The sequence below is a fragment of the Adelges cooleyi genome, unplaced genomic scaffold (genome assembly GCF_023614345.1).
Source record: "Adelges cooleyi isolate 19-005CV unplaced genomic scaffold, UGA_ACOO_1.1 ACOO_flye_CR_arks_rails_tigmint_CR_PRNA_108, whole genome shotgun sequence".
Classification (NCBI taxonomy): domain Eukaryota; kingdom Metazoa; phylum Arthropoda; class Insecta; order Hemiptera; family Adelgidae; genus Adelges; species Adelges cooleyi.
This window is the reverse complement of record NW_026095761.1, coordinates 12,530,439-12,558,375: the sequence shown is the minus strand read 5'-3', so window position 1 is coordinate 12,558,375 and position 27,937 is coordinate 12,530,439. Positions and strand designations below refer to the sequence as shown.

At 27.3% G+C, this 27,937-nt stretch overlaps 3 protein-coding genes across 3 annotated transcripts; 1 reads left to right on the top strand and 2 right to left on the bottom strand.

The window, feature by feature from the left end:
- The first annotated feature begins 733 nt into the window (after window positions 1–733).
- Window positions 734–13,310, top strand: LOC126841277 (uncharacterized). Its single transcript, XM_050577650.1, has 5 exons — window positions 734–826; window positions 933–1,086; window positions 1,647–1,846; window positions 10,738–10,942; window positions 13,297–13,310. The coding sequence occupies exons 1-5, from the start codon at window positions 734–736 to the stop codon at window positions 13,308–13,310; spliced, it is 666 nt and encodes a 221-aa protein (XP_050433607.1).
- A 4,676-nt stretch (window positions 13,311–17,986) lies between these two features.
- Window positions 17,987–25,170, bottom strand: LOC126841247 (uncharacterized). Its single transcript, XM_050577587.1, has 8 exons — window positions 25,095–25,170; window positions 24,830–24,970; window positions 22,498–22,559; window positions 21,825–21,981; window positions 21,313–21,536; window positions 20,397–20,592; window positions 19,717–19,863; window positions 17,987–18,198 (listed from the first exon to the last, which is right to left on the bottom strand). Exons 1-8 carry the CDS (start codon window positions 25,168–25,170, stop codon window positions 17,987–17,989), a joined length of 1,215 nt encoding a protein of 404 aa, XP_050433544.1.
- Window positions 25,171–26,369: 1,199 nt separating this feature from the next.
- Window positions 26,370–27,929, bottom strand: LOC126847316 (uncharacterized). The gene is made up of 3 exons (XM_050587442.1): window positions 27,681–27,929; window positions 27,020–27,176; window positions 26,370–26,689 (listed from the first exon to the last, which is right to left on the bottom strand). The coding sequence occupies exons 1-3, from the start codon at window positions 27,852–27,854 to the stop codon at window positions 26,535–26,537; spliced, it is 486 nt and encodes a 161-aa protein (XP_050443399.1). The 5' UTR covers window positions 27,855–27,929; the 3' UTR covers window positions 26,370–26,534.
- Window positions 27,930–27,937: the final 8 nt, after the last annotated feature.

The window sequence follows — 27,937 nt, the reverse complement described above, 5'->3', positions numbered from 1 at the left end:
TAGTCTTATAATAATCTGTTTAACTCGTTCCCGGACATGATATCGATATGATAAGTTGTAAAGCCCACAATATTCAATGATGATAATGAACCTATTAGAAGATCATTATCACTTACACAATGCACTTATACCCTAAACACCAGTGCAGTTATAATGGTATAATTAGTTATACCCTTCATTGCCCAAGTGCCATAATAGTTGCAAGTTTTCTAACTTAAGTCCTAAAAGTAAACGATGAACCAAACTTAGGAAAAGTCATATTTGGACTCCATCTGTAACAACTGTGAATAAGTGTGTAAGTCGATTTCAGTGATTTTACAGAGGAGCGATTTTAAACATTGACCGCTGCCATAAATCCCTACTTAGCCAATAACTCACATCTCTCTCAAAGTTTTTTTTGTTGGTTCAAGGTGTGCTAGACGCCTCGGACTACATCCTAGCGTACTTAGTCAATTTTGACCAAAATTCGACTTACACACTTATTCATAGTTGCTACAGCCATATATACCAAAATTTGTAATTATTAAACAAAAAAATTCGTATGGCTTGGATCATAATTCAGTACCCTCGGGGTTAATTATGTGTACCATATTATTGACATGAATACAATATAAAATTGTAATACATATAAAAATGTATATTAAGTACAATGGTTAAATTAATCAATTTCTGATAGAAATTAAAAAAATATGCTCAACGAATCTACTAATTTTACAATTATTTAGGTCTTTAAATGATTGCACAATTATGTAAAACATTAAGCAACACCCCATTTGTGAAAAACAGTGAAATTAGCTATAACTTAAAAATTAACTTGAGGTTAATTGTTAGCTTTAAAAAATTCATAAAAAGTTTAAATTTGATACATCTTTAAATTTTATAATCGGGAAATTATATAAAAAGTTTATTAGTATTAATGTATAACATTTCAGATTATAAGACAAGCTTACGAAACTTGTAAAAAATGGTCAACTAAATCTCCAGATGACCCTATACTATTGCGTGGATTTTGGTTGTTTATGGGAAGAAACAACAGCGACCATTTTAGAATAATAAAATACTTCACTGAAAAAAATGTATTTGAAGGTAAACATTTTCCATTATTTATTTATTATTTGAAAGTACTTGGTTTGAACTGTGCTGTATTCTTAGTATCTAATGATTCACGCACATCGTTTATTACAAAGTAATATTTCACTTTTAGTTATAATAATTCATGTTGACCCGTGATGTCCCCTGACCCTATAGCTATTTTGTTTTTACTTTATGAACAGTGTTTTTAATTAAATCAAAACTTATGTTCTCAAATTCATATTTAAATTGTTTTGTAGCTTTATACTCGACTTAATAATATCACTCAAAATAGGTGTCCATAAAAATATAGATATAATCTGGTAACTTCTTTTGAAGCTTTAACGTTTTTATGTTAACTTTTACTAGAAAGTACAAAAATAGTTTTCCGGCCTATAAAAAAGAACTGTGATTCCGATTTTTCGTTATACAAACAATACCTTTTTAGCTCCACATCTAAGCTAAACTGTGCTGTTTCGTTGTTACCTGACTAATGCGTTACACCATGATTCGATAACTCCAATTTGCAAAAATATTATGAGTATATTTTAATAATTTTTGTTTCTTTTCTTTAGGTCTGGATTACAATCATTTTAGGACTCTTTTTAAAAAAATATGCATCGAACGTGACGTTGACGTCAAGGTCTGGGCAGTATCTAGGATAGATAAAGCGACAAAAAGGACAATACTAGAGACAGAACGTTTGAAACCAGAACAAACTGATGATGGTGCTTCTAGTTGTAATGATGAGTCGGACGAAGAAGAAAAAGAGAGAGTAATTTTTAGACTATTATTATAAATTGTGTTAGATGAATCCACAACTTCTACTATGCACATTAAGTATTGAAATGTGCATCACTAATCAACATACTTTTTGTGAACAACGGTTAAATTATTAAAGACCTTAAGATTAATATTATAGTTATTATTGTTGGTATATTGAAAAAATAAAAAACTTTTCAGATTCGTTCGATTCTAAAAGACTCGTTCGATGATTGTAGAAGATGGTTGCACGGAGACAGTAAGGAACCTCTAGCTGATAATATTGGATTGAGTGGTTTTTGTTATTACATGGGTTTAAGGCAAAACGATACAATAGTAAATGAGTTCTTTGTAAACAATTTAGATGCCAGTAAGAGAATGGCAGATAACTACAGTAAAGATCAAGGTAAACATTTTTTATATATTTAATTTATCATTTAACAATATTCTTTTATAATATTTCCCACGTGAAACTGTGTAGCAATTTGTTTAAAGGGAGTATTAAAAATACGCATTGTATTTTCAATCGAGTTTATAAATAAAAATAAATAGGTATATCATTTAATAATTTTTGCTGAACTAAAAAAAATAGTAAACAAAATAAATATTATATACTTTCTGACTAAGTTTCTTTAATGTGGCTACCAAAAACAAGAACCCATAAAATGTCAAACAGTCTAGCATAGTTTATACAGCTAAAAATTCTAACAACAGACGACCGACACTCCAGTAACCTAATGAGCTGTAGCGTGCTCTCACTCTAATATTTTTATCATGGTAATATTTACATAACATGGCTAAAATGTACACGCGTTTAATGGGATTTCGATGATTCGTGTGACTGAGTGATTGGTTAACTATGGACCAGTCAATAACTTAGAAGATATTATTTTAATTATTAGAAGACTTATTTTAATTATTTTTTTTTTTTTTTTATAATTTTATAGCTTTTAGTTGGGACAAATTTAAAATATTTTTGAAAAATATAACCCTATACCTTATATGTTAAAACCGTATAAACTTAAGAATTTCAATAGAAACATATGTATTATATTAACTATTTAAATTAAGGTAAATTATCTAAACAGTTTGACTGGTCTATAACCAGTTTTGGGTAGTTAATTTTCAAGTTATTTTATTTTAAAAGTTATGACGGAGGAGAAGGGTGGTTGAGTAATGCGGCAGATAAAAACATCTCTACTCTCCACCATTTCATGCGTCCTAAATTTAAACTTTAATAACTTTGAAACTAATTATCCAAAACTGGATATCGACCATTCAAAATATTCAGCAAATTAATCTTAATTCAAAAAATTAATCAAATATATACGATACAATATAAAAAACTCAAGTTTATACGATTTTAACATATAAAGGACGAAGTTATAATTTAAAAAAGTATATTAAATTTGTCCCAACTAATAACTATAAAATTATTAAAAAAAAAAATAATTAAAAAATGTCTAATATCTTCTGAGTTATTGACTGGTCCATAGTTAACCAATCACCCAGTACAGACAGTGAACGCTAGGCTTTTCGTTTTACTTAGCTCCGCAATACTGCCGTGTCGCTGGATTTAATTATTTTTTAATTAAATAATTTATTATTTTGTTTTAGGTCCTATAGATTTATACATATATATTCAACTTTTTAAATACATATGCGACAAAAGTGAGGATTATATAGAAGCAATGGCTAATTATAGGATACGCCAGGCGTCAAGAAGGACAGTAAAGGACGTTATGTCGTTACCTGAGGAGATACGCGATTAGCTTGCCAAAAATGAACGTTACTAGAAGGAAAAACAAATCATTTTTCACAATCTAATAACAACATGTTAATAATGTTAAGAAATGTTTAAAAAAAAAACAATAAATCTAAACGAATTTTATGTCAAAAAAATCACTATTTTATCAAATAAACCGATTATTCATAATTTGTGTATCGTTAATTTTATCTAAAAGTAAAAAAATAAAAACTAATATACATTAGTTGGTAATTCCAAAAGGAACAAATTTGAGCAACTCTTCAATATAGCATGAATAAGTTCACATAAAAATGCTATGAAAAAAAAATATATAGTTTTTTAAAAGGGGTTGGTGGAGGGGAGGGGTGGGAACGGGGTTGAGGGTGGGAATGGGGGCATATATGTTGTATTCACAACGTTATAAATAGAACTGAAAGATAAATTCTTGAAAACAAAACTTGATATGGTAGCCACCTTGATAATGATAATGTACATAATAATGTATGAAATAGATAATTCTTCTACGTTTTGTAAAAACGTATTGAAGCCCAGTGTTTTGTAGTTCCAAACACATTTTCTAACTACTTTTCTGTGCGTCAAAGACCACGTTATGCTTGTATAATTGATATACAGCGAATATACTTGCGTAGGTAAATGTTTCATTACTTGTGCAATCATGTTATTTAAATAATAATATCACATCCACAAAAAAATACTAGTAATATTTGATATACGTATATTTTTTTTCTTCAGTTCTATGTAAAACAGGCATTCAAAATCATTTGTTACGTTTTACAGATTGACTACAGTTTAGACTTTAGACTTTAGAGTTTACAATATCGTACAATGCTCTTGAAAATCACTATTTTATAACTATCTATTATCTTAATAGCTAATACTGCTCTTGGCCAGTCTGAAGATGAAGAAAATGTACCTTTTACTAGTAATGATGCGTTGAGCGTAGACGAAGAAATAACAGTAATTTTTAGACTATTATTATAAATTGTGTTAGATGATGGGTAAATTCCAAAAAAATATTAAATGGGTAACATTTCTTTTATTAATTTAAACATTTAATTTGTCGAATCCACTACCTCTACTATGCATATTAAGTATTAAAATGTGCATAATGACGTAGGTCATTAATCAACACCCATATTGTGAACAACAGTTATATTAGTCATGACCTTAAGTTTTAATATTATAGTTATCGTTTTTGGTATAATAATATTATTAAAAATCTTTTCAGATTCGTTCGATCCTAAAAGATTCGTTCAAAGATTGTAGAAAATGGCTGCATGGAGATAATAATGAACCTCTAGCTGATAATATTGGATTGAGTGGCTTTTGCTATTACATGGGTTTTAACTAAGATGATACAACAGTAAATGAGTTCTTTGAAAACAACTCAGATGCCCGTGCTAGAATGATGAAAAACTACAATAGTAATAATGAATTATCTCAAGGTAAATATTATTTAATTTATCATTTAATAATATTCTTTTATTACCTTTTAATACCTTTCTTGTGAAACTGTATAGCACTTAGTTTAAATGGAGTATTAAAAATACTCACTGTATTATTAATAGAGTTTATACAAATAATAAGTATATCTCTTGCTATTTTTCCTTAACTAAAAAATAGTAAGCAAAATAAAATATAAGAATCCTAAAACTTAATAAGATTAACCTAAAAAAGTGTCCATAAAAATATTTTTTTCACGGTAACATTTACATGGCTAAAAATTACACGCACTTAATGGTATTTCGATGATTCGTGTATAGTATATAAATAGTGAACGCTAGGCTTTTCGTTTTACATAGCTCCGCACTTAGCACAGCATAGCACGCATATACTGCCGTGTCGCTGGATTTATTTATTTTTTAATTAAATTATTTTATTTTTTTGTTTTAGGTCCTATAGATTTAACCTTATATATTCAACTTGTTCGATACATAAGTGACAAAAATCACGTTTATGTAAAATCATTGGCATATTATAGGATAGGCCAAGCGAAAAAAAGGACAGTACGTGAAGTTATGAGATTAAATGAGGAAAAACATGATTAGCTTGTCGAAAATGAAGATTACAAGAATGCTAAACAGATAATTTTTCACAGTCTAATAACAACATGTTAATAATGTTAAGAAAATGTTAAAAAAACAATATGTGCAAACGAATTTTATGTCAACAAAATTACTTTTTTTTCAAATAAACCGATTATTCACAGTTTGTGTATTGATAATTTGATATAAAAGTAAAAAACTAAAAATTAATATATATTAATTGGTAATTCCAAAAGGAGCAAAATTTGAGCAACTCTTCAATACACCATTATTAAGTTTACATAAAAATCCAAGGAAAACAAAATATCATTTGTATATCTATTCGTTAATTATCTTGTCTAGTCTATACTTGACTCTCAATAATATACAATTAGTGAGGTAAGGATCATCTCGTCAGCTGTTATACTATTTACACTACTAGTAAACTACACTGACAAGGTTTAGGCATCATTTTTTTTTTTTTTACACATGTTATACGGAGTATGTTAGAACTATCTTCTGACTAATTTTCAGCTCTTCAGCTTTACAACAGGGCGATGGGAATTCGCATTTTAGGTTTTTCTATTTGGAACTCCGTCGATAAAACTTTTTACATTTAAGATGCTAACGTTAAAAATCGAAAATACTATACGTGTATTAAGTATACAGTATTTTACATAAAGCAAAAAGCCAGTACAATGAGGTCGGCACCTTGTCAGAAATTAAAAAAAAACCCGAGGGCCTCTTAAACATCTAAAAATGTAGTGACAAAATATTAGAATTCGCGCGTGTGTTGTTCATATACGAAAATATATTTTTTTATACTTGGCGCGAAAAATTTTAAGATTACTCGTGCACAAATTTATCTGTTTGAAAAAAACAACAGATATTGTATTATTGCTAACGCATTTTCCAAAAGCCATGCCATGTTATTGGATTTGAGCATAAGAGTGTACCTATAAAAATGCTTACCGTCAAAAGAAAAAAAAACAATAGCGGTCTTTTGACAATACAACTATTTATTGAGTTGTTTTTGTCGATTTATCTAGCTAACTTTTAAATAACAAGGCATGTTTAGTAAACTATATACTTAATCGTATTAACTCTTTTAATTTGATGAAATGTAAACAATGTTAACTACATTGGGATCCAATGCGATATCTTTAAACCACTAAACTAATTACTAAACTAGTTTTATAAAAGCAGTACCACTGAATTGCATTTGTCATATTCGAGAATTTTAATAGTAAAACAAATCTGTCCGTTATCCAATAAGTAAATTGCCCAACCCAAAATTTGATTAACATTTCATTTTCTTAATTTTGTTATAAACTTTTTTTCAGTAGACATTTTTTTGTTACGTGAATAAAATAATATGCATCTAGGATAATAACTATGCATTATCTACAATGGTTTAAATTTGTATGGGTACACATAGTCCATTGGAGAGATACTCAAATTCTACAAAACGTAAGAATGATTATGCACTCATAGTCATTGTGTTTTAATATATGTTATGATATTATACTTTTTTATTCTTTCACATTTGTAAAAAATATTAAGAAATACCTAAAATCTATCTTCTTATAATAAAATAAATATACGGTGCATGAAATGATTATATACGAAGATTTTCAAAGGGAGATTTTTCCAATTTAAACGGCAAACAAGTACAGCACTTATGATACTAAGATAATGTACATACAGATACTAATGTATAATATAGATAATTTGTCTACACATTATAAAAACGTATTGAAGCCCAGTGTTTTTTATCCCAAAAACATTTTCGAACTACTATTCTGTGCGTTGTGGACATCGTTATGTGTGTATGATTGACATACAGCGAATAAACTTGGGTAGGTAAATGTTTCATTACTTGTGCAATCGTGTTATTTAAATAATAATATCACATCCACAAAAAAATACTAGTAATATTTGATATACGTATATTTTTCTTCTTCAGTTCTATATGTAAAACAGTCATTCAAAATTATTCGGGTCGAACTTACAGATTAACTACAGTTTAGAGCTTATAATATCTTACAATGCTCTTGAAAATATCTATTTTATTACTATCTATTATCTTAACATCTAATACTGCCCAGGACCAAAGTGAAGATGGAGTAATTTTTTATACTACTTTTGAAATTATTTTAAATCATATTATATTCAAATAATTTTAGAAATAATTATTGAAATATAAAATGATTTGAATCGTTTTTTAAATTATTATTTAAATAGTTTGAAAGTGTTTTTTTTTTTAAGTAATTATATTTAAAATATTATTTCGTAGTTTTGAATCACATCAAACTACTTTGTATTACATGGATTTTGATGACATAAAGCTATTTATGAAAATTATCTATCCAAACGATTGCCGTAAATTATAAAGTGACTTAAATAACTTTGTTGAGTGGTCCCAAACATTTGGTGAGACACTTAATTTTTAAAAGTTTCATGTATTGGCATTCACAAAAAAAAATTAGATTACGGCGCTTTTCTTTGATATCCACATAACAATGGACACTCTCGTTAGGTAGAAATGGTCCAACTTAAATCCCTTAGTTTTTCGGATTTCGTTCTTCATATTCATCGTCAAACTTAGCATTGAAACTTGAGAAACATGGATACTCAATTAGGTAAAAATTCTTAAGTGGCTAATTATCTGGAAAAATTGATTATCCGTTTCTCTTAAGTTTGATTAACTTTAAGATACTTTAACAAATTTCTCATTATTAGGTTCCTTTCTAAATTCCCCTATATACCTCTCATTATTTCGGTGCATACTAGTTGCTTCCCAAGAATATCTGAATTACCTCTCCGGTTACCTTTATTTTTTGTCATAACATTTTTGGTAAACAATAGTTGCCTCCCGTGCCAGGTAGTTAATGATTTAGCTAATGAACCAATTAGAAGATTATTATCACTTGCCAATGTTCTAAGTTGTAACCATAATTACCTTAAAATATAAAATTGTGTATAATTTCATAAGGTTTATCTTATAAAATAAAATAATACGTTTGTTCTCTTTTTAAAATTATAACATTTTGTCATTTAAATTTATTTAACATAAATATTATCAGTTATACACTTATACCCTAAAAACCCAAGTTCTGTTGTAATTGTAGATGTTAGTATATCCTTCTAACTTAAGTCCTAAAAGTAAACAATGAATCAAACTTGGGAAAAGTCACCATATATACCAAATTATTAAACAAAACGATTTGTGTGGCCTGTATCATAATTCGGTACCCAAAAGGTTAATTATGTATTTCATATAATTCTTATGGATGTAATAAAAAATTATATTTCATTGAAATATTAAGTATATTAAGTACAATGGTTAAACTAATATATTACTGCTAAAAATGAAAAAAATATGTTGAACGAATCCACTATTTATACAATTATTGAAGTCTTTAAATGTGTATAATAATGTAAAATATTAATCAACACCCTAATTGTGAACAACAGTGAAATTAGTTATGACCTAAAAATAAAGTATATTAATATTAAACATTTCAGATTCTAAGAATTGCTTACGAAACTTGTAAAAAATGGTCAACTAAATCTTCAGATAACCGTATAACAATGAGTAGATTTTGGTACTATATGGGAAAAAACGGCACCGACCTTGATAGAATAATAAAATATTTCACTGAAAAAAAAGTATTTCAAGGTAAACATTATTCATTATTAATTTATTATTTGACTGTACTTGGTTTAAACTATGCAGTATTCTTACTATCCAAAGATTCACAACACATCGTTTACATCCAGTAGACCCATGATGTCCCCCGATCCTATAAGCTTTTTTATTTTTACTTTGTGATCATTATTTTTATTTAAGGCAAAACTTATGTGCTCAAATGGTTCAAATATAAAATGGTTTTTTGTAGATTTTTACTCGACCAAAAAAAAAATTAATGTATAAAATTCTATATTTCGTACAAAACTTATTAAGATCACTGAAAATAGGTGTCCATAAAAACATAGATACACCTGATAACTTTTTTCGAAATTTTAATACGTTTATGTAAAATTTTACTAAACCAGCTAACAACTTAGTTTTTCAGACTATAATTCCAATATAACTCCCTGTTTAATATGGTTGAGGTAGATATAAGTTCTAACTTCAGATTCAATTTCAACAAAAAAAAAAATGTCCAGATACCAGTTGACCGTTGTTACCTACTTATAATACGTCACGAGTTTAATTTTACTGTTTTTTGTCATTGAAATTTGTATAGCTAGGGGGAAGTCAAAAGATTGTATTGGGACAAATAACCGGCGATCAAATATATAAGTTTAATTTTACCCTTTCTGAGTATTTTTTGATTTAATATAAAAAAAGTTTAGCTAGAGAATTTATGAAAACATTTTACATAATAAGACCCCACTTTCAGTCTTCTTTCAAGACCTAAGACCAAAGATAAAAAATATATTTAATAAAATATTTTAATATTGTCGGTCCAGAAACAATTTTAGATAAATAAATACATAATGTTGTACAAACAATACCTTTTCAGCTCCACATCTAAGCTAAACTGTACTGTTTCGTTGTTAACTGAGGTGACCAATGCGTTACACCATGATTCCATAACACCAATTTGCAAACATATTATGAGTATATTTAAATAATTTTTGTTTCTTTATTTTAGGTTTAGATTTCGATAATTTTAGGACGCTTTTTAAAAAAATATGCATCGAACGTGACGTTGACGTCAAGGTTTGGGCAGTATCTAGGATAAGTAAAGCGGCATCAAGAACAATAGAACAGACTACATTTTTAAAACCGGAACAAACTGATGATGGTGCTTATACTAGTTATGATGAGTGGGACGTACATAAAGAAATAAGAGTAATTTTTAGACTGTTATTATAAATAGTGTTAGATGATGGGTAATATAACTAACATTTCTGTTATTTATTAAAAAAAAAAATTTACCGAATCCATTAATTCTACAGTTTAAGTATTTAAATGTGCATATTGACGTAGATCACTAATAGTCATCCTTGTTGTAAACAACGGTTGAATTAGTCAAAACCTTAATTTTTAATATTATAGTTATTTTTATTGATATATTGACAAAATAAAAAACTTTTCAGATTCGTTCGATTCTAAAAGACTCGTTCGATGATTGTAGAAGATGGTTGCATGGAGACAGTAAGGAACCTCTAGCTGATAATATTGGATTGAGTGGCTTTTGTTGTTACATGGATTTAAGCAGAAATGATACAATATTAAATGATTTTTTTGAAAATAATTTAGATGCATGTGAGAGAATGGCAGATAATTACAGTAAAGATCAAGGTAAACATTATATGTTATTTGTTTGATTTATCATATTATATTATATTCTTAAATAAATATTAATATTAATAATAATATTCTTTAATATCTTCGACATGAAACTGTGTAGCAATTTGTAAAGGGAGTATTTAAAATACTTATCGTTTTACTAATCAAATTTATAAAAATTAATAAGTATATCAGTTGCTATTATTTTGTTAACTAAAAATAATATTAAACATATAAAAAATAAAAACCCTAAAAATCGATATGATTAACCTAAATATGATTAACCTAAATAAGTGTCTATAAAAATATTGACAAGACCTAATCATTATTTTCTTTTTTTTATCTAAGTTTTAACGAGTTAATGTAACAATTACAAATTCTGCTAAAGCCTAAAGCACAGTTTTCTAGGAAAAAAATATATTCCTGTTGTTATAGATAAATAAATATACTTCCTACCTTTTGACTAATTTTCAACCTAAAGGTTCTTTGATTGTGGCTATCAAAAGCAAAATCTCATAAAAAGAAACAGTCTAGCATAGTTTTTATAGCTAAAAGTTCTAAGAACAGACGACAGACACTCCAGTAACCAAATTAACTGTAGCGTGTCCACACTCGAATATTTTTTTATGATAACTGTTACATAATAGGGTTGGGCCTATCCGGATATTCGGATATCCGAAATCCGCATAGTTTCGGATATTCATTTCATTTTTATAAGACAAATATACCATAATAATATACAGTGTTCTTAAACATACCGAATAATAAAATAATGACACCTAATTAAATTTTACTATCACATGAATGATTTTTAGATATACCCGTGTTAGTGGTTGTTAACCGACTATTCGGACTCTTTGCAGAGTCCATCCTCAGGGTTGTCACGACTGTTCCGCTGCCGGTTAATAACCACTCACACGGATATATTTGAAAATCATCCATGTGATATTTCAATCCGTGAAAGTTTCAAAAAATACATAAATTTGAGTACTCAAAAAAATATATTCGGCTGGTTAAAAATTAAATTAATATCCGAAACTATCCGGATAATTTTTTAACTATTCGGATAGTTTTGGTTCTACGGATAATTGAAATATTATTTGATATCCGAAACTATCCGGATAGTTGATCAATTATCCGGATATCCGAAATTATCTGGATTTCGGATATCCGTATCCGAATTATCCGGATATCCGCAAAATCCGAATATTAGTCCCAACCCTATTACATAACATGGCTAAAATTTACACACACTTAATAGGATTTCGATGATCCGTGTATAGTATACAGACAGTAAACTCCTCTAGGCTTTCCGTTTTACTTAGCTCTGCACTATACTGCCGTGTAGCTGGATTTTCTTATTTTTTAATTAAATAATTTGATTTTTTCGTTTTAGGTCCTATAGATTTAAACATATATATTCAACTTTTTAAATACATATACGTCAATAATAACGTTTATGTAGAAACAGTGGCCAGATATAGGAAACATCAAGCGACACAAAGGACACTAATTGACGTTATGTCGTTACGTGAGAGGGATCGTGATTAGCTTGTCGAAAATGAAGTTTACTGGAAGGCAAAACAGATGAATTTTCACAGTCTAATAACAACATGTTAATAATATTTTAAAAAACATTATGTCAAAACAAATTTTATGTCAATAAAATCACAATTTTTTCAAATTAACTGATTAACAATTTGTGTATTGTTAATTTTATCTAAAAGTAAAAAATTAAAAATTATTATAAATTAATTGTTAATTGAAAAAGGAGAAAATGTTAACAACTCTTCAATATAGCATTCATAAGTTCACATAAAAATGAAAAGAAAAGAAAACATCCTTTTTCATATCTTTTCGTTAATTGTCTAGTCTAGTCTATACTTGACTCTCATTAGCATTTGAGTTATAGTGTTAAGAATCATCCCGTCAGTTGTTATACTATCTTTAAGATAATCTATACTGATAAGGAGTAGGGATAGGTTAATTTCTAAATAACAAGGCATCTTTTTGTAAACTATATACTGAATCATATATTAATTCTTTTAATCTTCATTCTAACTACATTTGTTGCTTACCTAATGATTTTTTTTAAATTTGACATTTTTACATTTGGATTACATATTGATTTTTATTAAGCATAATAAATGCATAACAAACCTACCCAAAATTATTATACTTAAATTGTGGGTACCTATTTATGTATCTCGGTAGAAAATATTGGTATAATGTTAACTACATTGGGATCCAACAACACCACACAGATTAATATTATACTTAAGGTGACTAATGTAACGGGTGTTTATTTTACTAAAACTGGTAGATTTATATTATCTACAAATAATTGTGTTTGGTTTGAATTTCAGGCCATCAGCGCTAAGTAGAGCTTTTTTTTTTTAATATTGACCTACATACCGAATTCGAAAACTAATGTTTTCAATACAAATTTTCTTACAAAGGTTTACTCGTTGCACTATTTTTAAAGCCAATTAAAATGTATACATTTGTTTTTCTATTTAATCATTAACTTATAGGTTACAATAAATGTATACGTTTTTTGTTGGGTATTGATAAAAAACACAAGCAAATAGAGGAAGCGACCGGTAAAAGGTATTGGGAAACAGTTAAAATAATTAAATATACGAAGTCAGATATGGTGTACATTTTAAGACTCATCAGGAATGGATGAAACTTGTTTGGAGCGAATTGAAATGGAAAATTCCGGGGGGGGGGGGGAAGAGGCCTCTCAGTCTAAGTATAATCCAAGTTGTAATACATAAGCGAAAAAATATTGTGCACGTGTACTGTTCAAATAATAACATGTTTTCATTAAAACTATAGAAAAGTGAAAGTTACCTATGTACGAATTAACAAAAAGTCGTTTCCAATAGAAAATACACGTGTGTTGAGGCCTTTGAGTAAAGTCAAGGTAAATTTTGTTCGGTTACTTTAAGCACAGCCTATGTATCAGTTTACAAATGAGTAGAAATGTTTTTTTTAATTGTTCTAATTTTTGATAATTGGTTCATTAAAGTAATGAATTAAATTTCCCCATTGGGTTTCTCATCCCCCGCTAGAACATTCTTCAGCTCTACAAAAGATACATTTTACAAACGAAGCAAATGGTCCTTTATTCCAACATTTCCAGTATGCTGTCGTCTTATCAACCCTAATATCAGCCGCGTACCCCTTGCCTAGGTTTCATGGCGTAAATCTTACACCACAATAAATTACTTTTTTAGCTAGTCTAAGATTCGGCCATTACCGATTTCTCTTTTTCCAATTAATATAACATGGCAATCTTTATTGTCATCAGCAATTCGAAAATGTATTTATTGCTGGAAAATTTAGAATTGCATATTTTTAAGTCACGTGTAATAGTAATGCGATGGATTCAAATCACTCAATCTGGTTTTATAAATATAGTTAAAAACATTTCACTTAATTCCTCATCGTACTGCACCTTACACGAAGCAACTACTAAAATAAGTGATTTTTCCCATCCTGTTTTTCATTGTCCTACTCTCTATTCCATTATTCTTAATCCCTGTCCTGTTCCCATCATATCCTAATAGCTTTTCCATTCAAGCATATTGTGTGCATACATTTTTTGTAATGTATTTTATTATATTTATAGTTGATTCTAACTTTAAAACGTATGATGACATTGTACCTATGACGTTGTTTAATAAAGGCTAAACAAAAAGTTATTTTAAACGTGATAAACATTAAGATGTGGCAAATATACATTGTTGTTCTTTTGATAACACACTTGATAATCATGTAGACGAAGAACGTGAGTTAAGTACTAACTGAAGGTTCGGTGAAAAAAAAATATTCAAATTTAGACAGATTACATTCGGTTTAAAAAAACCCCCATAATATTATATTATCTTGTTGTATCATTTGTCTATTTTGCAGATAAGTATGCGCCACAGCAATTTAGATCATACAAATATTACAACTTAGGTAAAACTATAAAAAAAATTGTTGTTTAAAATAAGTTGTTTTTGTGAAATATGACTGTTCATATAACGTCAAAACAAAAAAGGTCGTGTGTAACCAACTGGCGTTTTTCATATTTTTTTTTGCAATGCTATAGTCATTGTGCAAAATACTGTATAATAGTGTAATGTGTAAGAAAATAGGACACCTATACATTGATGGCTTTTGTACAACGAGGGGATGTTAGCTACAACTAAAGATGCTAGCTGTACTGATATAATTATGCGTTTAACGTTAATTGCAATGTAGTTACAATACGTCTTGGGAGGGGTGAAATAACAAATAAAATAAATCTAACCACTTCAAAGATGGTAAAATACGAATGTACAACAAAATAGGTATTCGCTACAATTTATGTAAATGTACATCTGTACTACCATGCAAGAATGTAGTTCAAATATATTATAAAAACACAAACAACCGAACGAACGAAAAAAGTTACAAAAAAATAAGGTTTTTCTTATACAAGTATAAAAAAATATAACTACTCGTTTGTAAAGTGACATTGCGCCGAAAAACATGAACCGAAAAAATTAAAACATAATACCAATGTATTGTTACCAGCTAAAATAAATATGTTCGATATTTTGGAAATCGAATAATTATTATCAACTATGAAAAAAAATTCAAGACGTTTATAGTCTATGTATTGAAATAAATAATAAACACACGGTGGTAGTTGGTTTATTATTTTTAACAGCGATTTTTTTAATTAAAAAAAACAGTTAAAATATTCAGAACAGAACAGAAACCGTTCTATTAACTCGTTAGTTAAAGGAGCCTACATAAGTAAAATACATATTGGTGTAATACTTTTAAATTCATTGTTATTATAAACAACAAAGTTTCTATCAGCACCAGATCGAGAAGTCTCGCTTCTTTCAATTATTTTTTTTATATAACATAAACAAAAAACCGTGACTGAAAATAAAATCAGTGTGACCACATATTCGAGGATAAAATTGTAGAATAATAAAACGGATTGTTGCTCCACACGCCAGTAGACACTAAAGACCCAGAGTGTATTTTTAAAGGTATTCAACCTGATTCGGTTTATCTACAATTTGTCTATCTATTTTATTGTTTTGCTTTTCTGTTAAAACTAATTTTCAATACGGTTTTATCACGCGGTAAAATAAAATAAATTATGATTTATGTGTTGAACCAAATGTTTTAAATGTTAACAGCCGATAAGACAGATATAAAATTTAACCAAAAACAACGTGTACAAATGACTATGTAGCATTGTAGCACATAGTCGTTTTCTGTGTATTGTACACGGGATTTGTTAAAAAATGTGTATATTTTGTTTTTGTAAATAGTCAAATGATAAAACGGTTGAAAAAAACATATTATGACGTCAAATTTGTATACATAACGTTGGGTATAAGACAGGATAACGCGCCTCTTAGCATAATGTGCCGGTGCCAACTTGACATAATGAAACACAATGGTACATAACTTTTGTTTACGTTAATATTTTTCCATTCAGTTTAATGGAACAAAATGGACCTTATCATACAATTAACAATACAAAAATTGTAAAAATTTAATGTTTATTTGAAAAATAACGGTTTTGGTGTCATAGAAATCGTTTTGACGTATTACATTTTTTAACAAGTTATTATTCATTTCAGACTCAAAAACTGTTTGGTTTTGACCAGCTAATCATAATCGCCCCAAATCATTGCTGAAACCTCTGCTGGTGTCCTTGTTTTCGCTTTACTTGCCCTATTAGCAGCCCAGTCTTTTACAGGCACGTTACGGTTTTTGCTTATGGCTGTAAATAATTCACTGTATCGTTTAAAATCTATGGGACCTGAAATAAAAAAAAACAACAAATATTTAACAAAGCAACGAAATCCCATTTAACACGTTTACAGTTTAACACAAGTTTTGGCCCAAATAAACGGCTAACCTAACCTTTAAATTAAAAATTAGTCAGAAAGTAGAAGTACTATTGTTGCCGAAAAACTGTTTTTAACTGATATTTTAAATTTGCACACAACACTTTACAGTTTAACAAAAAAAATCAGATCCTACTAATATACTTATTTAGAGGGATCATATTAATTTTTTGTACGGTTTTTATATTTTATTATTTTTTTGAGGAGTAAAATTTAAAACTTTAATCAATTTCAAATAAAAAAAAACGCAAGTACTGCTTTTAAAACATCCAAGTATTGTTTATTTGTATGTTAAGGACAAATTAACAAAAAATACATTATTTAGTTTTTATAAATTCGAATATGGATACACCCTTTAAACAAATCACTTTACAGTTTCACATCAAATGCAAAAAGAATATTATTAAATTTAAATTAAGTATTAATAATGTTTACCTTCCATGAAATAGGGTAGACCGAAAACGTCATTTACGCATGTCCTATCGCGTCTGTTTTTTCCCATGTACAAGCAAAAATTACCATATGAAATTGGACTATCTAGACATTCACCCAGCCATCTTCTACAATTATCGTACGAAGCTTTTAGAATCTGAAATTTTTTTTTTTAAATCATTAGGTATACTAATTATTATACTATAATTATTTTCTGAACAAAAATTGCTATAAAGGTAAACTTAATATTATGAATAACTCAACTAATATTTGAAAAGACTAATCTAAAAATAATATGAAAAATTACTTTATCGTCGGAATCTTCGATGACGTACTTATCAACAAAAGTTGGATCCTTAAACATTTAAACATTTTAATAATTATTTGATCAAAGATTTTTTAATCATAAATAATTAAAGTACTATTTGTAATACATTTTTCAATCTAAAATAAAACATTTATTATATTAAATTTATAATTAAACGCAAACGGTTAAATCGTGACAAGAATATTTAAAATAACATTAAAAAATAAAAATGTTTATCAAGCAATACTAAAGACTGATTTTGATTATACAAATATGTATGTCATAGGTTCAGTTTTATATCATTAGACTAAATAAAATATAATTTCCTGAACAAAAATTGTTTTAAGAAAACTTAAGCTGTATATTATATATGACTCAGCAAAATATTGACAAAAAACTGGTAGTTTAAAGGAATAATCTAAATGTAGTATCAATAATTACTTCATCTTCAGGATCTTCCTCAAAGATGACATTCACATCGACAAAAGTTGGTTCCTGGAAAGTATAACTAGTATCAGCTATAACTTCAGTTTGGTCTGGAGTAAGCGGTAGCACATCCTTAACATCTGTAACCACATCTAAAATTTCATTTTCATCTTCCAGTACGCAATTAGCAGCTAAAATAATAGAAATTAATAAAACGCAGGACTTGAACATTTTACTATTTAATGAACTCCAAACTAAAGTTAAACTAAAAAACAATACGAATATTTTCGATTCAGATACATAATTATAGACTTTGTACAGGTACACAGATGTTGTTGAATTTTTTTTTCAACTGCCATATCAATTGATTTTCTACGAAGAAAATAAATTAAATTTTTCACAAAATCCCGTCTACAATATACAAACCGTGACTGTGCTGCTCATTGCGTGTGATTTGTCACGTTTTCTTATCTGAACAACTGTCTTACCTTATGCAGGCCTCTTAAAATTTAAAACATTCGAAATTTATTACAAAGTAAAAAAAAATTTGTACAACACAAAAATTGGGTTTTGGTAATTATTTTGAAGGATCACAAAAAGATTAATGAAAGAAATAATACAAATTAGCGAACATACTTTTTTTTTTTTTGAGAAATAATGCTTCGGCAACTTCGGCCATTGGCTATAGTTTTATTTATTTATTTTACAATACTTTGGTTAAATCAGACAAAGAAAATAGAAAAATCAAAAAACATGATGTTTAAAATAAATGATTTATTGATTTTTTAAGGTACGGTTAGGTTTTAAAATAAATAAATACAAATTTATCTTATAAGTACATTTTTTTTATAAAGAATAGGCTAAACATCAAAATAACTTCCAACAATGGTATCCACTCTAATATTAAATTGGTCGGACGACCATCTCTTTGTAATCGTCCACTAGAAATCGGTCTGTTTACTGGTTTTTATAAATGGGAAAAAATGATGAGACATGGTGAATAAGTAGTTTTTTTTTAAATACTTACATAAAAAATGGATCCACATAGTATTATAGTAACAAGAAGGTATACTTATACATGTTTGTATATTTTTTGTTGCGATAATACTATTTCTTAATGTATAAATATAACAAAGATACCATGCGATTATTATTACAGATATTCTACTTTATTTTCATATAATAGAGAAGAAAAAAATAGGCCTCTCAGAGGCTACCATTGATTTCTTTTTCTTCACATTTTTTGTGTACTGAATAATGCTATACTGTTATTGTGTTGCTCAAATTTACTTCTTATTCAATAACCAATTCGTATATAGCCATTTTATATTTTTTCCTAACCATTACATAAAGTTTACTTTATTTACATATAATGGAGTAGAAAAAAAATTGGGCTCTTAGGTTTACCATTATTTAATTTTTCTTCAAATTTTAACGTTATATTATATAGTTGCTCAAATTTGCCCCTTTTTAAATCACCAATTAAATTATAGTAATTTTAAATTTTTATAGATAAAATTAACAATGCACAAATTGTAAGTAATCAGTGTTTATTCAAACAAATAGTTAATTTGGTACCATAGATTTTGTTTTAAAGTAGGTATTGTTTTTGAAGCATTTTATTAACATTAATTAACATGTTGTTATAAGACTGTGAAAAATTATCTGTTTTGCTTTCTTGTGACCTTTATTTTTGACAAGCTAATCACGTTTTCCCTTAGGTAACGACATAAACTTAATTAGTGACCTTGTTGACGCTTTACATTTTCTATCTTTTGCCATTTTTCCTACAGAAACATTATTTTTCTTGCATATGTGTCTAAAAAGTCCACAATACAGTGTAAAATCTATAGGACCTAAAACAAAAAAACCAAATTATATAATTTCAAAATAAGAAAATCCAGTGACACGGCAATAACCCGGAGCTAAATAAAACGAAAAGCGTAGCGTTCACTGTCGTGAATACTATACACGAGTTATAGAAATCCCATGCCCCTGGATACCGACCATTTTTAACATAAAGGAGTTTTGTATAGGCAATATTTAAGAAAAAAGTGGTTTTAATCAAAATCTCAATTAATTTACCGGCTAATTTGTATAAGCTTCATGGTATTATTTTTAATTTAAATCATTTTGTCTACGAGTAAAAGCCATTTTAGTTATAATAGTACATTTATTATATTACATTTGTTGATCTTATAAAGTTTTTGGACGATTATTAGGGTTTTTATTATGTTGACTTTTTTTGTTTGTGTTAAGGAAAATTAACAAAAGATATACATTTTAATTACGATTGAGAATACTCCCTTTAAACAAACTGCTACACGGTATCGCATGGAAGAGATAAAGAATAATCTTAAATGATAAATCAAAAATAGATAATGTTTACCTTGAATTAAACCAGGATTTTTATCGTAGTTCTTTGACATTCTGTCAAAGGCATGTGGATTGTTTTTGAAGAAATCATCTAATACTGTATCACTTTCGTTTAATCCCATGTAACAACAAAACCCACTCAAGCCAATATTAGCATCTAGAGGTTCATTCAGCCATATTCTACAATCATCAAACGAATCTTTTAGAATCTGAAATTTTGTTTACTTATATCAGTATACCAATAACAATACTTATAATCTTAAAACTTCTTACCAATTAAAGATTAATCAATCAAAAATAATTAAAGTATTGTTAGTGATTAGTTTTTTAATAATTTCTAAACTAATTATTAACCTATAATTTATTTTAAGTTCATGACTAATTCAACCGTTATTAACAGTTATAGCAGAAATTTGTTTAAATTAATCATCATTTAATAAAAATTGTACTTAACAATAAAAATTCTGAAGAATAATGTATTTAATATCCATATGAATAATATGAAATGTATAATTATTTTTTAAGATGAAAAAATATTTTAGTGCAACTTGGAAGTATCTTGTACTAATTAATAGCCAATTAAATAAAGGTTCAAATTTTATTTAAGATTTATTTTTGAAAATGTTTTAATTTAGTTTTTTTTTAATTGATCAACGGACTTAAAGCTGTACTGATAATATACATACAATGACTTATAGAACCACAATATTTATAACAATTCGATTTTAAATATATTTGACTAATACTTAATATTTATGCTAAAGAGTTGAATTGTAAGTTTTTAAGCTAAAATAATAATAGTTTCCTAGATAAAAAGGGCCATATAGGAAATCATTTATCTGTATCATATAAGTGGACCAGCAAAACATTTTCAAAAAAAGCCAATAGTTTTAATGTAACAGTCTAAATAATTTTTTTTTTTTAATTACTTCTTCTTCAGTTTTTCCCGTTGGATTATAACTTGTAGTAGCTTCATCATCACAACCTTTTAAAATATTATCTTCTGTTTGTTCCGGACGTAGACAAGCAGTCTGGTCTAGTGTCCTTAATGCCGCTTTAGTTTTCCTGTCTGTTGCCCAGAATTTTACAGTAACGCCACGTTGGCTGCATATGTATTTAAAAAGTTCACTAAAATCTTTTAATTCCAAATGATCTAAAACAAAGAAACAAAAATATTTAATTGAAATATAAATAATACATACAAAGGTATTTTACAGGGAAAAAAATCTGGATTACATTTTTTTTTTGTTTCAAGGGCTGCAAAATTATTTTTTAGCTGATTTAGTAAATTTTAACATAAACATGATTATCAGACTATGTCAGTATATTTATGACCATCTATTTTAAATAATTTTATGTGAATACTCCCTTAATCTGTTTCGCTTCGCAGACAAAGAGAATAATATTAAATGATAAATGAAGCATTGATAATAATGTTTACCATGAGGTATATTTGGATTGTTTTTGTAGTAATCTAGCATTATTTTTAGATCGCTATTGTTTTTTCCCATGTACATCCAAAACCCAGCACTTGGAACTTCAGTATCTAGAGAGCCGCCTATCCATCTTCTACAATCATCATACAAATCTTTTAGAATCTGAAATATATTTTATTAATATCAATATACCAATAGCAAACGGCTAGTACAGTAAATATTACAACCTATTATGTTTTATTGTACCCAAAATAAAAAATAATTATTTATTTAAACATTATTTGATTGTTTGCTGTACAACACAAATATTCTTTAGTTCAAAGTCAACGACTACAGCAAAGCTTAGGCTAATAGACCCCACTTTTTTGTTACAACTTGTTACAAGCTTACAAATTTTTGCATAGAATAATATGTCTAGTAAATATTTGCCTATACAATGCGCCTTACTAAATCACAGTAGCAGAGTTCCTTAACAAACAATATAATTTATTAAAAACTTATTTTGATTATAAAGACATTAATTGTATATCCTTGAGCATAAGTAGTATTAGTTTTCAGAACAATAATAACTATATAGGTAAACTCTAACCTATATATTACAAAGAAATCAGCAAAACATTGTCAAAAAAACTAATAGGTTTAAAAGTATGTCCTAAAAATAATATTATCAAAAATTACCATATCTTCAGTTTGGTTCGGTTCATTTTCATCTTCAGAATCACCCAGTACTGTATTTCCAGCTAAGATAATAAAGAGTAATAAAATAGAGAACTTAAAGAACATTGTACTGTTCTATGAACTATATAAACCATATGTACTACATATAAGACAAAACTATTGAATTTTAACGTTTATGAAAGCCTTTTTATATAAAAATTAAAAATAAAATACAATTTTCCACGTCTACATAATTATAACAAATAAGCTATTAAATTTCTTAAATGCGTCATTAATATTTAAATTACATGTTTGAAAAAGTATTTAAATAAGTATCTAAGGCCTAAGCAAATATATGGGCTGTATATAAATCAAACGACCATATCGATGTCTCTGACGCAAAAATGTGTAATAATTGCGTTATTAAAAATATTATAGAAAATTAACTAGAAAATATGTGTTGCAACAACATTATATATATTTAAAACAAGATCAAGCAAATATAATATTTTACAAAATTTAGGTTTTAGCTATTTACTTAAAGGAGCACAGACAGTTTTGTAATAGTATTTTTCATATAGAAGTTCTTAATTCGGGATAAATAATCGTAAGATTATAATAATCGGGATAAATATCATAGCAACGGCATTCACCTTATTACTGTAAAGCAAACTGCTATCTCTAGATTTAAACACTTTCACAACAGTCTCTTAAATCATCCAAACCCTCTTATTTGAAATCCGCCACTGGGCGGTTTCTCCACAAGTTATTGAAGTTTTTTACGTATATAATATCTTCTACCACAAATGCTTATTGTACACTTTATACAGATTGTATTGAGAAAAAAAAAGAAATATCATAGCATTGATTGTTTTTGGCAAACACTATTAACCTGTATATTACACTTTTTAAACATAATTTAAAAATTGATAGAATTTAACACTATTTAAAATATTATTCGACAAATATATAAATATAATATCTTCTAATAATTATAAATGATATTAGTCGTACCAATTTTTTTAAATGTCAATCCGATGCCAAATAAATAATATGTACACGTTTCTGTTACATTCTTTTAAATTACTGCCTTTAGAACATTTTCAACTTATAATATTATAGAATTTACTTATATTTTTATAATTTTATTAAACCCTTAAACATTAATTCCATATATCCATTTATTTGCCCATATACTATTATAATATCAGCGAAAACAAAACAATTCCCTGTAGTTCACCTTCGATAGACCTAAATGTTGTTGATTTGAATTGGAAAACATATACCTACGATTTTTTAATAGTGTTTAAGTACATTCTCGTCGTTCGCTGTACAACTTAAGTATTTGTGATCACGTGCAGTGATGTTTTACAATAGTAACTGTGTAATGTGTGCAACATAATTTAATTTAAAAACTGTTACAGACGTTTTTAGGAATTTCTTAAGTCCGATTTTACAAATATTTTAAAAAAATTGTTTTAATAATTATGAATACTTTCAACTATATTATATTGTACAATTTTCGTTTTCATTTCGAGTTTTCGCATTATTCCGTCAAAAATATAGTTTAAATTATTTATTACTCTTTGTTTGCTTTAATCGCTGGCACGTGTAGGTGTTACTTTAGTTCGAACTTGATATAATATCAGCTTAAAAAATAATGCATAAATATACGTATATTTTATTGTTTGTTTTTTAAAATAATTCTAATAAATAAGGTTTTTATAACTGTTCAAATAAGGTACAACTGCAAACATATATATATATATATATATTAAACGTATTATGTATTGATGAAAACGCCAAAGACGAACAAACTTTTGGAGCACCCCCCCCCCCTCCGCAGAACTTTTTGAATCTTACCCTGTATGTATGGATAAAAAAAAGTTCATAAACTTTTGGATTTGAAAAGAGGTGAAAAGTCGATAGAATGGGGGAAAAGAACTACATCAATCAAAATGGTTAGAATAATTATGAAGTAAAAATAAGATTAATTTTTACTTTCACATAATTCTATTATGTTCTAGACATAATACGGGTTTGAAAGTTTCTTTGTAAGTCCAGATCTAACTTATAGTAAGTTATCAATCATGTACTTCATCATAGGACACAAGTAACTATAGTACTGTACTCATTATCCTTATTAGGCGTTATACTTAGTTAAATAAATCATTTTCAATAATTTTATATTTTTAATACATTTTATTATATTCTTATTAGGACATTACAAACAAAGATTTTACAAAAAGTAATTTACATTAGGTATTTTCTCAACATGTTATTATAATATTCTGATTAAATGTCCATTTTTTTTCTGCTTGTAACCTTTATCTGTAACCAGCAAAACTTAAACCTCTCGTTCTAAACATAAAGTCTGACACTATTCTTGATGAGGCTTTTCTTTTTATACGTGCTACACAGTCTTTTACAGTTAGGTCACGTATACTGCATATGTGTTTAAAAAGTTCAACATACAGCTTTAAATCAATATCAGCTAAAACATAAAAAATATAAATGTTGAATTTATTTATAAATTATATACATATATATATTATATATAAATCTTAAATTATATTATGCGATTGGTAAATGATAAATAAAGAATAGTTCATTTTTACCTTGTATTTTACTGGCCTCTTCATTGTTCTGGAAGTAGTCTCTTAAGATATCATCTTTCCCTTTGATTTCACCCATATAAGACAAAAAATCAAGCGTTTTAATAGTACTATTTAGAGATTTGCCCAGCCATGTTCTACAGTTGTTGTACGAATCTTTTAGAATCTGAAATATAATAATAATAATAATAATAATATTTCATTAATATCATTATACTTCATTCCAAAGATAATGCTTTTTTTTACTTAATCGTCTGAATAATACCTATTCTAATCATAGACCTATAAAGATAGGTCTATATCTAATAAGATAGATTTCTTTATAGGTCTATGATTCTAACAGTATATCAGTAATAGATTATAAAACAACAATATTCAAACGTTATTTTGATTATAAATATTTTTTACTAAGATTTCAATTGTAAGTCTTTAAGCTAAAATAATTATAGTTTACTAGACAAAAATGGCTATATAGAACGTCTTAAACCAGTATATTATAAACGGTTTTGTAAAACGTTGACAAAAAACCAATTGTTTTAAAATACAGATGTAAAAATAATTTTAAAAAATACTTCTTCTTCATTTTGTTCCGGTGCAGTATAACTAGTAGTAGCTTTATTTTCATCGTCAGAACCATCCTCTACATTATCATCAGTTTGGCCAAGTCCAGTAAAATATTGTACATCTATAAGTTCTATAGCCTTATTTTTATCTTTTAATACACAATTAGCAGCTATAATAAAAGATAGTAAGAAAACAGATAACCTTAACAACATTGTTTTTTTTTCGTGTTTTTGTAAAAACTTGTAATAATAGCTTAGAGTAGCGTAGGTTACACTAGTAAACTGACAATATTTTCGAATCAAGTTGTATACTTTACTATTGTTGTAGATGTATACACAGATGTCTCGATATACTTTTTTTTAACTGTCATATAATTTTCTTAATTTTATAAGAAAGTGTATTGAGTTTTTTTGAAAACCCTGTGGAGAACATAATATACGAGTATACGTGTACTTGTATATTATGTATACTAAAGTCATTTTTTGTACACTTTGTCTTTCAGAAATGTTAATATCTATCTTAAACACTATGTGAACTTACCTATTTAAATTTAAAACATTTGGGATTACACTTAAATATAATATTATGTTATCCGCGTGACATTTGTTGTATGTTTTGTTGAGGATGTGCATTTATATTATTTATTGAAATACAAAAATAAGCATATATAAAAATATATCATTCACTTATTGCAGGTATTTTTCGTTTTTATACATATGTATGTTGTAATGTTAATTTTTCTTTACATCTGTGTGTGCACTTAATAATGTTATACTGGAGAGTTGCTCAAATTTGCTTCTTTTCGAATTACAAATTTGATTATAGTTGGTTTTTAATTTTTTAACATTTTTTCTTTTGATAACCTTTATTTTCGACTAGCTAATCATGATCTCCTCGAGGTAACAAAGTAACCTCATGGAATGTCCTCGATGCCGCTTTATTTTTCCTATTTGCCACCCATTCTTTTACAGTAACACCACGTTTGCTGCATATGTATTTAAAAAGTTCACTATATCGGTTTAAATCTATAGGACCTATAACAAAGAAACAACATTTTACAACGATTTTACAAAATAATGAAACTGAAAGTAAGCTATCACTTTTATATAAACGCTTCGAAGCGAATATTTGGATAGTAAGAATCCAGTGCAGTCTAAACCAAACACAGTACAAACCAGCACATTAAGAAAGTGGAAAAAATAACATAAGATATATTTTTTAATTGTTATAATTTCGAATGAGAATAATCCCTTCGAACAAACTGCTTTACAGTAATTACAGTTTATTCAATAATAAAAATATAAAGTATAGATAATGTTTGAAGACTCTTATTAAATGATAAATAATGCATAAAATATGTTTACCTTGGTATACACCTGGATTGTTGATAAAGTAATCGTCTAATCTATAATAATCGCTCCGGTTTTTTCCCAAATACAACCATAACTCACTTTTTGAAATAGTACTATTTAGAGATCTACTCAGCCATTTTCTACAGTCATTGAACGAATCTCTTAGAATCTGAAATGAAAAAATTAATTTTTCAATTATTTTTGACTTTATGTAAACCTAACTAATTAAACTTTTAAATACTTAAATTGTATAAATTATATAAGTAATAAATTTGGTCAACATTTTTTTTGAAATTTTAGCATAAATATATAAAATTTAAGACGTATTTAATTTGATTTTGCGTAAATTGTGTTTCTGTATTGAAGTTGTATAATTTTTATTTTTTTTATGCAATTCTAAATTATGTAAATTATTGCATTGAAAGGCGTTTATATGCAAATAAATTATTAGGGCCCAATTAGAATTTTTAATGTAACTTTATTAACCATTTTTTTTAACAAATAATATTAAAAACTTATTTTGATTTAAATATATGTATGCCAAAGATTTTTATTTTAAGCCTTTAAGCTAAAATAATAATAGTTTCATAACAGTAAATGATTCAACAAAACGTCAACAAAAAATAATAGTTTTTTTAAAGATTAGTCTAATATCATTATTATCAAAAATTACTTCATCTTCAGCATCTCTTAGTGGATCTTCCACTAAGATGACGTGCTTATCTTCAAAAATTTCGTCCGGTTCAGTATAACTAGTAGAAGCCTCATTTTCGTCGTCAGTATCTCCTAGTACTGTATTAACAACTAAGATAATATATAGTAATAAAATAGAGAACTTAAAGAACATTGTTCTGTTCTATGAACTGTACAAAATGTTAAACTATAAGACAAAATTAAAAGAATGATTTTTAACGTTTATGAAAGACTTTT

What these genes read in the sequence shown, in the direction of transcription:
- LOC126847316 (XM_050587442.1), bottom strand. Translation starts at nt 27,854, where the DNA reads ATGTTCTTTAAGTTCTCTATTTTATTACTATATATTATCTTAGTTGTT. An exon ending in TAAGAGATGCTGAAGATGAA is followed by an intron (nt 27,177 to 27,680) that starts GTAATTTTTGAT and finishes TTTTCATTTCAG; the next exon opens with ATTCTAAGAGATTCGTTCAA. An exon ending in CAATCCAGGTGTATACCAAG is followed by an intron (nt 26,690 to 27,019) that starts GTAAACATATTT and finishes TCTTTGTTATAG; the next exon opens with GTCCTATAGATTTAAACCGA.
- LOC126841277 (XM_050577650.1), top strand. Translation starts at nt 734, where the DNA reads ATGATTGCACAATTATGTAAAACATTAAGCAACACCCCATTTGTGAAA. An exon ending in AAATTAACTTGAGGTTAATT is followed by an intron (nt 827 to 932) that starts GTTAGCTTTAAA and finishes ATAACATTTCAG; the next exon opens with ATTATAAGACAAGCTTACGA. An exon ending in ACGAAGAAGAAAAAGAGAGA is followed by an intron (nt 1,847 to 10,737) that starts GTAATTTTTAGA and finishes AAAACTTTTCAG; the next exon opens with ATTCGTTCGATTCTAAAAGA.
- LOC126841247 (XM_050577587.1), bottom strand. Translation starts at nt 25,170, where the DNA reads ATGGGTGAAATCAAAGGGAAAGATGATATCTTAAGAGACTACTTCCAG. An exon ending in AGAGGCCAGTAAAATACAAG is followed by an intron (nt 24,971 to 25,094) that starts GTAAAAATGAAC and finishes TTTATGTTTTAG; the next exon opens with CTGATATTGATTTAAAGCTG. An exon ending in CAATCCAAATATACCTCATG is followed by an intron (nt 21,537 to 21,824) that starts GTAAACATTATT and finishes TCTTTGTTTTAG; the next exon opens with ATCATTTGGAATTAAAAGAT.